We start from the raw sequence: 17,478 nt of genomic DNA, 5'->3' as shown, positions 1-17,478 counted from the left end.
CTGAATGCCACACATGCCAACGCTCCCACGTACACCACTCACAACATTCACAATTCTTTGCCGATTTTCATCAGTTGCGAAAAACTTGGTAATTAATTATGGGGATCCGAATATAAGGAAATGAATCCATTATTGTGGAATGAACTAGTTTTAAATAAGTCATTACGTGTTTAGCATGCATTGGATTATACATTACCGAAGGCACTGGTCATAAAATAGATACGAAGCATTCAGTACTACGAATAGAATGTAATTAACATTGTTTTGCCTATTCAGTAACCTTCCGTGTTGTCGGCATTGTAAATGAATTTCTACTATAAAATATTTTTCCACGCCATTAAAAGTTACTAACTTAAAAATAATGTCTAATCGTTCCTATATATGAAGGAACAAATTGACGCGTTGTTGACTATCTGTTTTCAGAATTTCATAATGTACAATTATTTTTTAGATATTCTACTCGCCATCTATCAAAGTTTGTAGATTCGAAGCCTGGTGCTGGAAATATATGTTGGCTGATAGATACTTAGAAATGTTTGACATAAGATATGCATGATCAGCATTTAGTGGTTTAATCATGAGGCATTGAAAAATGGGGTGGAGTGGATTAAAAGATATGAAATGCGATTTTTAATACGGAAAAATCACATTCTATTTATATGTAAAAATAAAAGTTTCACTCAAATTTCAAAACGGGACGACAATGGGAGATTCGTGATAAATGTGGATTAGGCCTTGCTTTTATTTAACTAGCGTACTTTAGTTTCAAAATTATGAAGTGAATACATTAACTGGGTTGGTGATGACGAGATTTAGAATAACGGGATTTACAAATTTCTGAGATAATGCAAGCCGGGCAACGCCGTGATAATCTGTTATAACGTACATTTAGTAGAACTATAATAATTTATTAAAAAATCTAATAATTTTACACATTTTTACATAATTTACCTGTGGACTTGGAAAGTTTACCGCATATTCAGAACTTTTCTCTGCATCTCCAGGTTCATGTTTTTGTAAAGCCACGGCTATGGCATTCTGGTCGAATGCCAGTTTCTTGCTGCCTGAAGCGACGTGTTTCGAACCACGAAATAACAGAGTTCTCTGCCCCGCAGACATTATTAACCTTGACAGCCTACCTCCTACCTTCCTGTTAACCGTTGCTACCCATCTCCTACTACGGTACCTACCTGCCATCATCTACTACCTGCCCGTTAACCGTGGCTCTACCCATCTCCTACTACCTGCCTGTTAACCGTGGCTCTACCCATCTCCTACGACCTTCCTGTTAACCATGGCTCTACCCATCTCCTACGACCTTCCTGTTAACCGTTGCTATAACATCATCTACTAGCTGCCTGTTAACCGTGGCTCTACCCATCTCCTACTACCTGCCTGTTAACCGTGGCTCTACCTATCTCCTGCTACCTGCCTGTTAACCATGGCTCTACCCATCTCCTGCTACCTGCCTGTTAACCATGGCTCTACCCATCTCCTGCTACCTGCCTGTTAACCGTGGCTCTACCCATCTCCTACTACCTGCCTTCTAACCGTGGCTCTACCCATCTCCTACTACCTTCTACTGCCTGCCTGTTAACCGTGGCTATACCCATCTTCTACTGACTGCCTGTTAACCCGTGGATGTATATATTTCCGACCCTCTCCCTGATAACTGTGATTTACCGATCACTTACTGTTTACTACCGCGACTGCGACTCATACAAGCTACTGATAAAGCATGACGGTACTCACTTCATATTAACTATATCACTGCGTTCGATTGAGTATCAAAATGTAGGATATAGTTAGTATAAATTGGGCCTCACATATTCAAGACACAAGTTACGTACGATACGCCGAGAGATCTATAAACTTCAGCATTTGTATCATTCCTAAAGACACTCATACGATCTAATGTTCGATTAAACATAATGCATATTATATACCTGATTCTATGATGTACTCAAAATACTAAAAACTAATCTTACAAAATATACAGTAATTATTACATTGCTGATGCATAGGAAAAGTGATATTTACTCGAAAATTCACAGTAGTGTCAAAGAGAAAACCTAATAATGCGTAAAATTATGAAACGCAATAATGCCACACAAAATAAATGTATAATCTGCCGTATACATACTAAGACCAAATATAAGTACTAAGACCAAATAATAAGACCAAACAAGAACAAACACCAGGGTCCACAGCAATAAACTAAAAAAACTGCGCTGCATCTTATCCACGCGACAACAGTTCTTCTCGCTTCGAATCACCGACATGTGGAACAGCCTACCCGATGACATCGTTGGCGCTCCAAGTATGAAGGCGTTCAAGAACAGACTAGATAAAGCTATGGAAAAATATATGCTCAGACTTGAAATGCCTAGCACCATATCGAAACCGGTGGAAGTCTGGAAGCTATTTCAAACTATCGTAAGTCCTGAAAAGATCCGGTAAAATAACACGATTTTAGATCTTCTGTGAACAAGTCCCGAAAAGTAAGAATAGGGGACAGGCCACATCAGCCTCATCAGGCCTACTCTTCAGCGCCGACATCACTATGTTATGTTACTTGATATCACACATCTCGATCTTTTTGTGTTTTCTTGAAGTCTGAAGCCTGGTATTGGAGATACTAAATGCTTATCGTGTCGAGGAATAATATTTTATTTTCAGTGATGTAAGCACGAGACATTAAAAAATGGAGGGAGAGTTTGAAAAATTGTATCAAATTAGTAAGGGCAAAATATTATTAGGTAGTTGTAAAGCTTCCGTATGACGGTATGCGTGAAATTTTAAAACGGTTCTTGGATGAGAGAACCGTTTTGAATGCGTTTCGGAATGTCGGGATTCGCAGGATCGTGATTCTCAAACTTCAGAGCTAATTTATCTCGAGCAACGCCATGATAACTGATAAGCAGATAGTAAAATAAAAAGCAGAGCTCTCTTCACACGGTTTCAATACTCACGAGTTCTCGAGCAACAATCAGCTGACTGCGCAACTGCTGCAGCTGTTTATGCAGCTGTTGCATACCCCGCTCACGAGACTTGAGTTCCGACATCTGCGGGACAATTGCAACAATCAAATCAATAATCATTTTTGTAATCTTAGAAGAATATTAGGTATAATTTGTAACGATGACAACTAATATAGAACATTAGCCACGATAAGAAAAATAATATTCATTATAAGGCCGATCATCTGACCATCTTTAAATGTTCGTGGCGCGTCTCACGTTGCAGCTTCAGGGCAGCGGCCTCGCGCTCAGCCTCGATCTTCCGCAGCTCTGTGCTGTGTTGCCGCTCTCGTTCAAGTGACGCCTACGCGAGTTCAAGAAAAAATCTCCGTTATTGAAATACAGTGTGTCATATTGCACAATATTTATGGTAATTTCGGGGATTTAATTATATCTATTTAACGCTTGTTTTCAAGAAATACTGTGTGAAACACAGCATCAAATATTTCTAAAGTAGTACCTGTCGAATTCTCAATTCAAATTCATTTTCTACGATAATTCGTTGAAAACCACACTTCCATGGTAAACTCAAATAATACTTTCAGAATTTGAATCTCTCATAAAATTGTATTAGTAACAAATAATAACACATCTTCAAAAGTTAATATAAAAAGGGTTCACTGCTAAGGACTATTTCTGACCTGCAGAGCATCATCAGACATTTTTTTGGCTCGTCGCATTGCCATGAGTTCTGTGGCGAGTCGTTCAATTTCTTTCGAGGCAGTCCTATGTGGGAAGATTGGTAGTTGTTTGAGTTTTGCTTAATCAAACTTCTGTAAATACGTAGAAAATTTAGCCACTAAACTGTTCCATAAATACCTGTAAACATGTTTGCTGAATGATTCAATCACTCATCGACTTTTATTAGTGTATTTATACGAAAGTGTTCTGCAAAATAATTCTATACAAAATCGACTAACATCTATCCCCGTTGAACTAATTACTTCAACAATACAATAATTATTGTTAATTATATCACCTTGAAACTGTGATCTATTTGCATTTATCTATTATTTTCTAAATGTGATTTTATTGGTACAGAACGAAACGTACCTTTCTTTCTCCACAATGAGCTTTGATTCTTCTCCATCCTGCTTTATCGCCTTCTCTTCTGCCACTATAGACGTTTTGGCGGGAAACTTAGTAGAAGTCGCACTCGCACAACCTTGTAGCAACGGCTGTACTAGCCCCACTGCCCGAATTTTGTCATTCGTTGGTGCAATTTTAACTTTCTTTGAAGTTTTCACGTCATACGCTTGTGTATTAGATTTTTTCTGTTCATTTTTTGTAGGTGATTCAAACTTTTCAATCAGTTTAGCATCATAAGATGCTTGATTTTGTTCTTTTAATATACATGCGCGCGTTCTCAACTCATTAAAATTCGGTTCTTCATTCTTGACAGACGGTTTCTTCTGATATCTCGCCGAGCATTTCAATCGTTCAGGAAAATTTTCGTCTTGCTTATTTATTTTTACTGCACAATTCCATGCACATACTAACTTTTTCTTCGCTGAGTCCCGAATTGATGTTTGGTTTCTCTTCACTTGTGGCAACTCGTCAGGTTTCTTTAGTATGAAAGCATTCCATTTTATTGAGTCTTCTCGAGTTTTGCTGTTCGATGTAATTGTTTTAGAGGCGGACTGGAAGGTTCCTTGACAAGCCGGTTTGGTTTTCGTTACTTTGGACTTTGAGTCACCTATCTTTTGTACTCGTGATGTTTCCTCAAAATGACTAGCATATTCTTTTTCTCTTTTATTGCAGTTAAACTTTAATTCTCTATCGCAACTATACTTAATACCATTATGGGTATTCCCTTGCAAATATTCTTCGTCAGATATTGCATCATAAGCTCGTTTTCCAACCGTATACGATGATTTCAAGGACTTCAACGGCCGAATATCGTCTGACGTAAACGTACCTTGTCGTTTAACTGAACCCATTGTCCAACTTTCCTTCCTTAGTGATGGCACTTCGTCATCATGAACTGAAACTTTATCGTCAATACAGAGGTTTACATTATTTTCATGCTCAATAAATTCATCGTCAATAAAATTGAGATCATCATCGGAATGCAAAAATGCAGGTGCGTCTTGCTTTTCTGCGTCGTTATTTAATGAGGTGTTTACATCACAATGAACTTTTTTCACTTTTGTTTTCAGCATTCTCTTCAGTTTACTAGAGAGCGAAGAATTGGTAATTACATCGCAATCTGGGATTAACGTTTGAAAATGATCTCCTGTATTGGGAAGGTTCGTCGCAAAGAGTTTATTATTTTCGCCCACTTCGGAACTGAATTTTACTCTTTTTTTCTTACGTCCCGTTGACTCAGCATGGGACTTCTCGCGTTTTAGGTTCGGTTTTCGTAAGTTCGTTGAGTCATTTCGTTCGTTTTTCGTTTCGTTTGGGTTTTCAGAACGTGATTCGATCATCACGCTACTTTCAGTCAGGTATTCATCTTCGATCAATTTGTCGGCCATCCTGTTGAGACGGCCGAACGTCGTCTGGTAAGTGGAACAGGGTAATAAAGTCGCCACTTCATCTTCACTTCGATGCAGGTCTTTGATCGCCGCAGAGTGTCCAACTATGGCGACATCCCCGACTCGGGTTTGCTTGTGCAACCATTTCTCGTCGGGGCCTTCCACGCCCGGAGGGAGTTTAGGCTCATCTCTTCGAAGTTCTTGGTAACAAACCTGCATATCGAAGTGCGTAAAGAGGCTTACTTCGGAAGTCATAAGTCGTATCAAGGAAGAAGAATTTAAGTCTCTTGCCAAGCGTACTCGGCCACCGCTGCACCAGCGCCCGAAAACCTCATTTCAGGCAACTAGTCGGAGGCTTAATTAGTGCTAGAATGGTGGGCCAGGTGGGGTGCACAAATTGTGATCCGGAGAGCTGTGGAAGGATCAAAATAACAACTATTACAAAAATAATAAAAGTGTTTAGTAATGGTATTGTAATGAAACTGATAATGACTTAATATTGACAATGACTGATATATCTCATTATCAGAAGAGGCTCTATTCAGCTGCACCGATGCCACCAAAATAAATGATACACAGTACATTATCGCTCTCTTTTGATTATTCTCCGATACGATTCACATTTTTATCTCTGCATCCTTTGCTTTATATTTAGCGTCTTACGTACGCAAAGGCGAGGCACTTGGCTGGCTCCCAAGTAGCGACTATCACCCCGGTATTCGACCCATTTTTAAACGCGCGTAAATGCCGAAGTACACATGTTGTGCAAATCATGGGAGACAAATGACGGAATAGGGTAATTTGGCGCAAAATTCCTCGTTGAAACAATAAAAAAACAATTTCATTGACCTCTTACCACATTTTACTTTGATCTTATTACTTTTAATTCATGCGACGAATGAGGACGATATACATGATACATTGATACTTTATTGAACGCACTCAAATGGACTGGAGATAAGCCGTCTAGTAAACAAACATAATTTCTCATCCCCGGGGCCTTTGCTACTCCCAGCACTTCCTTACAGCGCTAAATCAGGTTAAGAGTCCCATTATTTCTGTTAACTTTATATGTAAATAATACTGCACTCTATACTATGTACTAGAATTTGAAACTAGAAGCAACGCCAATGGCCACGGCTATAAACTAAAAAAAACTGCGTTGTAACACATCCACGCGACATTTCTGCTCGCTTCGAGTCACCGACATGTGGAACAGCCTCCCTGATAGCATCTTTGACGCTCCGAGTATGAACATCTTCAAAAACAGACTAGACGAAGCTATGCAGGAGCATATGTTCAGTCTTAAAATGCCTAGCAAATTACGGACCAGGCAATAAGTCCAGCAGCTATCTCAATCAATCGTCAGCTATGGAAAGATCGGGTTCCAAAGGCCGGATCCCTTGTGAATCAAGTCACGAAAAGTTCAAGAATCGGCAACAGGCCATGGGCCTATTTCCTCAGTGCCGACACTGCTATTCTATTTCATTCTATTCTATTCTATTGACTAATTATACAAGCGTGATTGATGCCCAGAGAATGCATTTTTAGAAACTAATTTTCTTGTTCGTTTTTGCAATTTCATCGAACATGAAACCTTTTTATAAAATTGCATTCTTTGGTAATGAATTTAACTTGTATAAAAGAACATATTCTGCCATATTATTCTAGTGTCCGCACTAATTACATACTAGCTGCATAGCCTAGCATTGCTAGAGGGTTCGTCTTGTATCCTACCAAATTTGAATATCAGGGGAAATGACTATTCCATTCATACCGAATCTCGTCATACCGAATCTACAGAGCTGGGCAGCGCTACTTTGAAATATGGCGGCCGCTACCACTCCGCTACGTGCTCTAAATGTAGCGAGCGCTACCGCTACCGCTACTATTGCTTAAATGTGGCGCCGCTACCGCTACCGCTTCTGAAAATGTAGCGGCCGCTACATGTAGCGCGCTACTTCCCACCTCTGCGAATCTCGTCATACCGAATCTCGTCTTACCGAATCTCGTCATACCGAATCTCGTCATACCGAATCTCGTCATACCGAATCTCGTTATACCGAATCTCGTCATACGGAAATCCTATCAGCCTCCATACACTTCCAGCGTCAGGCTTCAAACAAACGCACAAACCTTTACAAATAGAAAACAGATTTTAAGGGACCAGTAAAAAATGTCACACTTTACTACCGCAATCTTCAGGTGGAAGTTCTACCGTGTCATTTAGGAGGTGGTGATTGACTCGCATCTGTCATGGTCGCTCAGATGATATTCTGTTTCTATATCCTGACCTACGAACGTCAAGGCAGCGTCAATCGATGCCAATGGACGATAAAAAGATCAGCCAAGGTCGGCCTTAGTCCAATCATCACAACAGCCATCCAATCAACGGATTAAATGCAATTTATTGTAAAAAATCCTTCAAAGTTTTTTACGTTATTACATAAACACAACTCAATTAATTGATATATTACGGTAACAATACATAGAATTTTGCATTAGATGGAGTTTATTTTGAATAATGTCATTCACAATTTACCAATAATTTTTTTTTTGTTGATTCCATATGTTAAAATTTAATGAACTTTCCAAGCCCCGAGAGACAAGCATTGAAGCGACATTACTTCGATTTTTTTTAGTGAACCAGAACTTTCGGTTTCACATATCCAAGAGTTTTAACTATAAATTAAAGTGTAATTACTCAGTATTAATGGTGAGTCAGAAAGCCATTTGTAGTGTGAATACCTATTAAAGTCTACATTTTATATGCAAACAACTTTTTTATAAATATAGTAACCATTCTTGAGAAATTTAAAAACGCGCTGACCTACGGCTTGTAAAATATGTCCCGATATGTTTTTCTCTGGAATATTGTTCCATAAAAGAATATTGTTTCAAACCTATGATATGACCACAGCTTTTTTAATAGCCAAGGCCAAACCTGGATCGCAGAAAACGATTCTCCCTCGCCACAATTAACAATCTTTGTGATGTAAAACTTTGCCCGATTCCTGCAATTACGTTCAGGGCAGAAAATACGCCTAGCTTGTGTAATTAAAGCTAATTGCTCCATACCCACAGCTCAGGCTGTCACAACAAAGGAAAGCTCGAATATAGTGATAGAATAAACGCAGCAGAATAGCTATGGCGATGGAATAAACGTAGCAGAATAGCTGTGGTGCTAGAATAAACCAGCAGGATGGCGTGACTGCAGACGCGATTTGGGCTCACTGGGCGTGATCACTGAGAGCTGCGTTCCATGCGAGGTTGAAGCAGTAACCTCAGTTTCACTAATTGGTTTGTGCATACAAATATTTATATGATGCACATATGTCTTTTTTTAATTAATATGATATATTTGCAAGCCCTTGTGTAAATCTTGGTGTTTATCTTACGATATATACGAAATGTTAATTGTATCATTATCACTGACAAATAAAATCTCCTACGTGGACACTCACTGTAACGTGTGAACTGCAGTATGTTACGCTAATTAAATACAACAAGTTCTCGGGATTCGGCACGCAGTGATGGCCTAGATAGATGATGAAGTCAGGAAAGATGACTAAAAACGAGAACAGAACGCAAGTTAAGCGGTGGCCTAGATGATGAAGTCAGGAAAGATGACAAAAAGCGAAAACAGAACGCAAGTTAAACGGCGGACTAGATAATGAAGTCAGGAAAGATGACAAAAAGCGAGAACAGAACGCAAGTTAGCGGTGGCCTAGATAATGAAGTCAGGAAAGATGACAAAAAGCGAGAACAGAACGCAAGTTAAGCGATGGCCTAGATAATGAAGTCAGGAAAGATTACAAAAAGCGAGAACAAAACGCAAGTTAAGCGGTGGCCTAGATGATGAAGTCAGGAAAGATGACAAATAAGCGAGAACAGAACGCAAGTTAAGCGGCGGACTAGATGATGAAGTCAGGAAAGATGACAACAAGTGAGAACAGAACGTACGTTAAGCGGTGGCCTAGATGATGAAGTCAGGAAAGATGACAAATAGTGAGAACAGAACGCTAGTTAAGCGGTGGCCTAGATGATGAAGTCAGAAAAGATGACAAAAAGCGAGAACAGAACGCAAGTTAAGCGGTACTTTGCCAGCCATCAACGAGTCGTTCATTGAAGGACGCTTTTGTTAGCTCCACCGAACGCACTGCAATTGACCAGTGCACGCACTTGCATATTCGTACAATGGCCACCACATTTCCTTTGCATTCTCCTTCACTACATGTGGCGTAAAATTTTTTAAACTAAAGTTTATAAATTAGTTTGAAGAAAATAGAGATCTCTAATTAAAAACATGTACATAATCTAATTTAAAATGCAGATAGTCCGAATAATGAACGCAATTTTTTCCACGAGTGAAATTTTAGTTAATTTGTACCTTTTGTAAATAATAGGTTTATCGAAGGATATGCAATGTTAAATCATCCCATTATGTTAAAAAGTTAAATTTATAGCGAATCACTTCAACGGCTTGATTTTATTTAATTTTCAGTTTCCTAGTTATTTTTTTTTAACAAAAACAAAATTTATCCTTTGACTCACCTTCAGATTAAATCACAATTCTCATGGCGATTTTTGACACCCCTATCTGGGCTGTATCCACCTCTACTGTCACGTATTTGTACTGTCCTTGATTTAGTACCTCCCTAACATCAGTGATTCAGAGGCTTTCATGAATAGTCATCAATTATATCGATATGAACTTTGCATCCAATCTTCAGGGTTCTTACAAAGTCTATAGCTCAAATTTTCTACGTCAGTGTAAATGTTTGCTGACCAAATTAAGTGCAAGAGGTCCGAATTGCAAGGTTTTGAATTCATAAAAACTAATACCAATTAAGGGGGTATTTGTGGCTGTTTTAGAGTTAATTACCACCAATTCTAATTTGAATGACAAACGCTGCACTTCATTGCGCACCTCGAAACCCGAGGCGCTGCGACACCTACGCAAGAGTTAGCAAGAGACTGAAGAGTGGCAACCACGATAGGGGCTATATTGGTGGACGGTTGGCAGCTCTGCTGCAGTGAGGGTTGCCCTCTTCCAACTGCAGTCTGAATTTCCATAATATGTAATCAAGCGATCAAACTACGCAAGCAACAGCATCATTCCTTACATTTAAAAATGACATTGTCATTTGCAAAACACAGTTGAAATTATTATATTATTCGGTAAATCATTAGAGACTTCAAAAACAAAAGCGTTAAAACAAGTCCGGCTAGTCGAAACCATTTGTAATTTACCAAGTACCATATTATATTTAAATAAAAATTATTCTTGGATCAACATTATACATCGCAAACGAAGGCAATGTCAAAAAAAATATAACTCAGTACTCACTGCAGTGAGTGACAGAGAGCGCATTTACTCGTCGACGAAAACTTGAGGTCACGGACGGACAGACAGACAGACGGACATGGCGAGCACAATAGTGCCTTTTTTCCATAAATGAGAAAATGCGCTAAAAAATGACCTTGACCTATACATATAGGGCTATAATAGACCGTAAATCACTCTTTGGTCCTAATGAACGAATCTGCAAAATTTCATCGAGCTGCGTTCATTAGTTTGGGATATATTTTATGTTCACAGCAACTTGGACAATCGACCGCAGCAATAACGGCCGCTTCTCCGTAAATATAATATATGACTCATATATGGGCCCTTACTTGGTCATTTTCGCACGAGTTTCGCACCATTAGCGGTAGGTGATTAGAAATGTATATTAAAAGATTCGTGCAATTTTTTGTAGTTCAGAAAATATTCGCATATTCACTGCTAATAGGCAACAGACCGTGGGTTAATTTCTTTAGTGCCGACATTTCAATTCTATTGTATTCTAATTTTGGCCCGCAGGACCATTTAAAGTAGAAACGAAGGTAAAATTGGGAAAAATAACGATCCGAGCACTACAGTTTGGTCGTAATGAATGCATGTGCAAAGTTTTATCGAGGTGCGATCATTAGTTTGACAGATTTTCCATGTTTGCTGAATCTTGGGGACCGGCCACAGGACAGGCCGCAAGAGTGTCCGAGAGGTCAATAAGACAACGAAAAATATATCCACGGGCAGATTGTAGTTTGGTTTTATAAGACAGTTTAAGTAGATGATCCTTATATATCAGTTTTATTATATTCGTAAATTTTCTACTATGACGTACAACTTTTCATGTATTGGTCGACAGTTGCGGACATTCGTTGGACATCCACGTAAACGGATGTCATTCGGTTGCCATGGATATGACGGAAAACAAACCGACTGGCAGGGCCGTCGGTGGCCATGCAATGAGTCGGGAAAAACTCACAAGGGCGCTCGACGACCGCAATAACCCCTGTGTTAAGGTGAGCAAGATCGAACATGTGTTCCAATTTACTCAGAGAATAGAATAATTTCATTGATAGTACTTGGGTCAAACGATACTAGGCTAGTAAAAAAGTATTCATGGTTTTGGTACTTTAACTTAACCCTATTTAAATAATTATAATGGCATTCAGAAAGTTACTATACAAGTTTTTTTCTCTTACGTCGGTATGGTAGCTAAGGCTTAAGCTAATGCAGTTTAATTTCAAAATTTAATTTGAGCAGAAGGCACTTTTGAATGAGACTAGGCTTAAACTGTCATTGCCAATGGCGTTAACAGTTTAACTGTTTAGTCTCATGGCATTTAAAACAGTTTATTCATGCTCATGGCATTACGCCATGCCCATGAGCATGACATGGTGTCATCACAGCTGTTGGCTGACAGTCTGACACAAGTAGGTATAAATTTTTACTGAGGCTTTATTTATTATTTTCATTTTTTAAGATTGGAATAAAATACATATTTTCACTAGTAGGGTAAACGCGGTATATTCCGACACTTTAAGGACGCATCGAGAAATGAAAAACTATAAAAAAAACCGTATGCATTACGTAAGTTCTGTTGCCTTCACATGACTCTCAAAACACTTCACTACGCGTCAGCAATGATGAAACGTCACATAATGTTGCCATATTTATTAAAAAGCCTTTAGAATGGAAATGAATTACCTACGATGTCGGAATATACCGCGTTTACCCTAGTTTTTAATAATCATTAAAAAGAATTTTTATCTGCAAATTTAGAAAAAATTTTCCTAAGGCTAAGATGTAGTACCTATATGGTTTTAGACAAATTGCCAGCTGCCACAAAATCCGTTATGTTAGCCTACTATGAACTACTATGAGTTGCACTTTTAGAGCTTAAAACAGAATTAATTATTCAAATCAATCTTATTTTAATCTCTTAGTATATCAAAATTATTGTATACAACCTCAATTATCATGTTATGTATAGTATAATGTTATAATACATATATAACCTAGTTTTAAAAGTATCTACTCTATAAGCCTTGACTGGAATTTTAGAACCAAAATTCATGGATTTTTTGTCGCTTTTGTTTGTGCTATGAATCCTCTTTCCAAGCTTTAATAAAATACTTAAAAAAAACTTTTTAAAAAATCACGTTTTTCTTGTGGACTAAAAAATAGAAAATAAATTAGGGCTCACCCCAAAAAACGTGTGTCAGGCAGATTTATGATTAAAGCAAAAAGCACACAACACACAAATTTTGGAAATTTGATGGTGAATGTACAGCCCGACCCACGTTTTTTGGGGTGAGCCCTAATTTATTTTCTATTTTTTAGTCCACAAGAAAAACGTGATTTTTTAAAAAGTTTTTTTTAAGTATTTTATTTTCTCCTTTTTAGTCCGTTGCTACACATGAAAAACGTTGTTGCGAGCCAATTTACTTGACTTCACGTACGTATCGATGATACGCAGCGTCAGCGCCCGCACGTCATACTATATATATATACATACTATATATATATATATACTTTACTCAATTAAGCTAATTTAGGTCTCTAATTGCTAGTTTTTATGATTGTATCTGAAATTGTTAGGCGAAAATAGCCTGCATGCCAAATTTCAGATCTCTAGAGCAATCAGAAGTGGGCTAATTTTTGTTGTCAATGTTAACAATAAACAAACAAACAAACAAACAAACAAACAAACAAACGCGAAGCTAAGCTAAGAAAAACGTGTTAAAAAGCCATTTTTAATCTGCAAACTCGTTTGGTATGCTAATTATCCATATTATGCCAAAACACAAATTTTACCATATAAATAGCAACATGCACATTTTTTAAATGTTAAGTCATAATAGAATACATACAAGCAAACTGCATTAATAATTTGGATAAAAATCCATGGTTGGAACAGAGGTTTCCAAACTTTTTTCTCCAAGGGCCAAGAGCCAGCTTTCTGAAACCTTCACAGGCTGGTCACGCCCATTTATTGCTTTTAGTTCATACAATACCAGAAATAAGTGCCACGCTGGATTTTTGTACATATTATGTTGGACCACAACTCCACAAGACATTGTTGGCAGGCTGGATGGAATTTAGCCACGGTCCATAGTTTTGGAGACCCCTGGTTTGGTAGGTTATTAACCACTCTGGAATACTGGTCAATTATTTCCAAAAATTGTAGGTAAAAGAGAAAGCTTCATAGTTGATTTTCAAAAATCACAAAAAGAGCTGTTTTTTTAAATTTCCATTGTATAAATTAGCAAAAGGCAATTATACATTTTAAATTAGAATACATAGGTATCTTCACTTTGTGTATGGATCGCTTCTATCCACTTTCCATTTTAGGAGATGAATGAATATTTTAGTTCAATTTTCCATCACAAATCAGGTCCATATTTTTAATTTCATCTATTGTAAATAAGAATTTGATGCTTGGTGTGTGAGATTTCATTTTATTGGAATTTTAGTGTTTGTAGAGTTCAATTTCTGGTTGATATTTTGGTATTCCAATATTTATTTGTGAGCTCTAAATTTTTTAGTATGATGCATTTTTTATTTTTAAAGCTAATTTTCCACCAGTAGCTCTTCTTTCAGATTGAAATAGATTTTTGCAATGGTAAAAATTTAAAATTTAAAGTGACAATAATTAATGTGATGGGCAACTTTTGGGAGCTAGAAGATTTGAGTAAAATATTGAAAATAATTAGTGTAAATCAGTTTGGTATCCTTGATGACTGCCTAATTATAATTTTTCATCATTTTTGAGTTCAGATCAAGTATGAACAATGCAGTTCAAAGCTTATATAGTACCGGTAATTAAGTTACTATTCATTTTCTTTTGGAAAGTTCTTTTAAAATCTGCAGAACATCTATTGATCTTGATAAATTTTTATTCTTTCCTTTTCCAGGAGCATAATTTGACTCACCAATGTTTGGACAGAAATAATTTTGATCACGCAATATGTAGAGCCTACTTTGAGAACTACAAAGTTTGCAAAAAATTCTGGGTGAGTTGCAGTGTTAGAGCTTCAATTGTTTAGTGTGTATGACCTAATGATAGAAGCTAAAGCCATTGTTGGCTGTTGAATAAAAATTCATTTGCATATTTTTAATTCAAATGAAAAAGCCAAATCACTCTTTAAGAATAAATTTATCTCTCAAAGTAAGTAATGTCACATTTCTTTTTCTAGAAGATATTCTCAAAGATTGTGTCAGTCTCATATACTTTCAATCCCTTATTAGAATATTGAATCTTCTTTATCTATTCAGGGTGATATATCACTTCAACGACGACGTGCTGGGTTAAAGCCATATCTGCCAACTCCTGAAGAACGTCCAGCAATCTTGCTGAGCAAGAAATTATAAGTTTCACTTCTTTGTGAAAAGTTTCTTAAATATTTTTTCTTTTTACTGGTGCTGTCAAAAGTAATAAAAGTTGATTTGAAAAACAAAATTTCTTTGATGTTCTATCAAGCAGGAACCTGCTAATGATTATTATCAATGTTAACTTTCAAGTCATTGGCTAAGGCTTGAGCTTTGAATGAAAATGTAATTTTTTCACTTAAATTACGGTATCAGTTTGACTGCTTTAGTTACAGAATCATTAGTTAAGAATAAAGGTCACATACATATTACTCACATTATTCAAGGCATATTATCCTTTTCACAAGAGCCATCTTTAATGTTCTTACTGTGGATATTTTCTTATTAGCTTATCGCCATTTTATGTTATTCTCAGAAAAAAATTATCTTCTGATGAGCCTATATGAACTTGATATATACTTACTGTCTCATTGTCAGAAGGGATTCAGTTTATGAGACCTTGTTTTAATGACTACCTACTAGCCAATAATGCTTTATAATTTGCTGCATGCTAGTGATTGATAGTACTAACTCGTAAAATGTTCTCTATTGCTCACTGTATGACATTTAGATGCTAAGCCTTCACCAGATGCTTTCAGCTTTGTAAATATTGGAGATACAAAGTATTTAGCACAACTGCTTTCATTTACCTGTTCTTAGCACTAGAGCTTTGATTTTATTTAAGACCACCTCAGTACCTTTAGACTCTGTAGTTGAGGTGAATGAAAGCACCACAGGCCAGTAGGTCAACATTCTCCTGTTCATATAACAAGTTTGAAAAAGATCTTAAACTCGTAGACGATACATAGCAATTTGTAAAAAAATTCTTTTCATGTTGCTTTTGCTCCAAGTCGTGTTATCTTCACTTATACATCAGTGCGAAATAACAATGGTGTCTTTAACCAATGTTTGTTGGCAAATTGTGACGGTTTTTAGTTTTCTCTTTTAAGTTATCAAAATGACTCAGGCCCGAAATCAAGAAAGGTGTGTTAATGAAGGAGCCCTATGCATTCATGATAAATTTGAGGCTTGGCATTTTGGACGATTCTTGATGAAATTCTTCGGCCGTTTTGTTTAGTGTAATTTATTATCTTCCCAAAACTTATGAAGATATTAGCAGTACCGATTATTCACAGGAGCCAAAGTCCTCTGTACCGCAGCATTATTCGTCTCATCTTGCGCGAAAAGTTCTGCAGAGCATGATAGGAAAACTTGCTTGTTGGACATATATTGGATTGTAAGCTGAACATTTATTGCCATCAATGCTAAGTTAAAGTTGAGTGTCATCGCAATGGATCTTTCACCGGAGGAACAATTAGCAGTTGCGATGCACTTAGCCTCGAGTGGCGCCAAATGCGACGACATCAAGCGCCGTCTGACGAAGGTGTGCGGTAAGACCGCCCTGCCAGAGAGCGCCGTACAAGAGTGCGTGCTGCAGGAACAGGCAAAGAAAGCCGAGCAGAAACGTTCTGATCAAACTGCGACTGTGAGGAGAATCTTCAGCCGTAAGATGAAGATGGTCAAAGACGGCGACTGCTGGAGACCTGTTTTTGTGGATGAGCATAAGGATGCAGGGAACAAAGGTAACAAGTCTAAGAGTTGCCATGAGTAGACCTGGAACTCGACATGACTGCGATTGCTGGCAACCAGGTTCCGGTGATCATCAAGAAGAACGGAGGGGAAAGCGGTAAAGATTCATAATGGAATTGAACGTAATAATGAAATAATGCGCTTCAAGACTATTTAGCGTCGGGAGACATTTTTTGAGAGATTTTTAGTTAGCATGGAATCTTGGAGGTAAGTATTTATCACCGTTTACAATTGATCGTGAGTACGGAGATGGGACGATCTCTCTCAGGTAAGAAATAATAAATTCATTTCCTAGTTAAATCATCATCGTCTTACAAGACATGCACTCGCATAACGCCAAGTATTATCGAAAAGTGATGCCTGATGCCCTTGTGTTATTTCAGTTCTGCTTATTACGTTATTGAACTGCGTTCTGTATCCTGACATGACGATGCTGGATATCGTATCTGCACATGCACGCACTCTGAGAGCAGTGAGTGTTCTCTAACTACCGTTCTCATGTAGCTGCAAACTTTTGTCATGAATGGTCATATCAAAATTCTAATTGCACCATTATGATTACTGTGTCCAAGTCAGTTTCATAAAACTGATAAATGAGCTTTATTTCATAGTTTAGAAAATGTGCACAACTGAGACGTACTTGACAAATTAACTGGACGTGAAATTCACCATGTTGAATTGCATTTCC

At 37.6% G+C, this 17,478-nt stretch overlaps 1 protein-coding gene across 1 annotated transcript; it reads left to right on the top strand.

Annotated features, from left to right (window-relative positions):
- The first annotated feature begins 11,709 nt into the window (after nucleotides 1–11,709).
- On the top strand, nucleotides 11,710–15,833 carry LOC108664423 (coiled-coil-helix-coiled-coil-helix domain-containing protein 7). Its single transcript, XM_018151001.1, has 3 exons — nucleotides 11,710–11,848; nucleotides 14,747–14,845; nucleotides 15,108–15,833. Exons 1-3 carry the CDS (start codon nucleotides 11,741–11,743, stop codon nucleotides 15,201–15,203), a joined length of 303 nt encoding a protein of 100 aa, XP_018006490.1. The 5' UTR covers nucleotides 11,710–11,740; the 3' UTR covers nucleotides 15,204–15,833.
- Nucleotides 15,834–17,478: the final 1,645 nt, after the last annotated feature.

The sequence above is a fragment of the Hyalella azteca genome, unplaced genomic scaffold, assembly GCF_000764305.2.
Source record: "Hyalella azteca isolate HAZT.00-mixed unplaced genomic scaffold, Hazt_2.0.2 contig2797, whole genome shotgun sequence".
NCBI classification, from domain to species: domain Eukaryota; kingdom Metazoa; phylum Arthropoda; class Malacostraca; order Amphipoda; family Hyalellidae; genus Hyalella; species Hyalella azteca.
The sequence above is the reverse complement of the archived record's forward strand: the minus strand, read 5'-3'. Positions and strand labels throughout refer to the sequence as shown.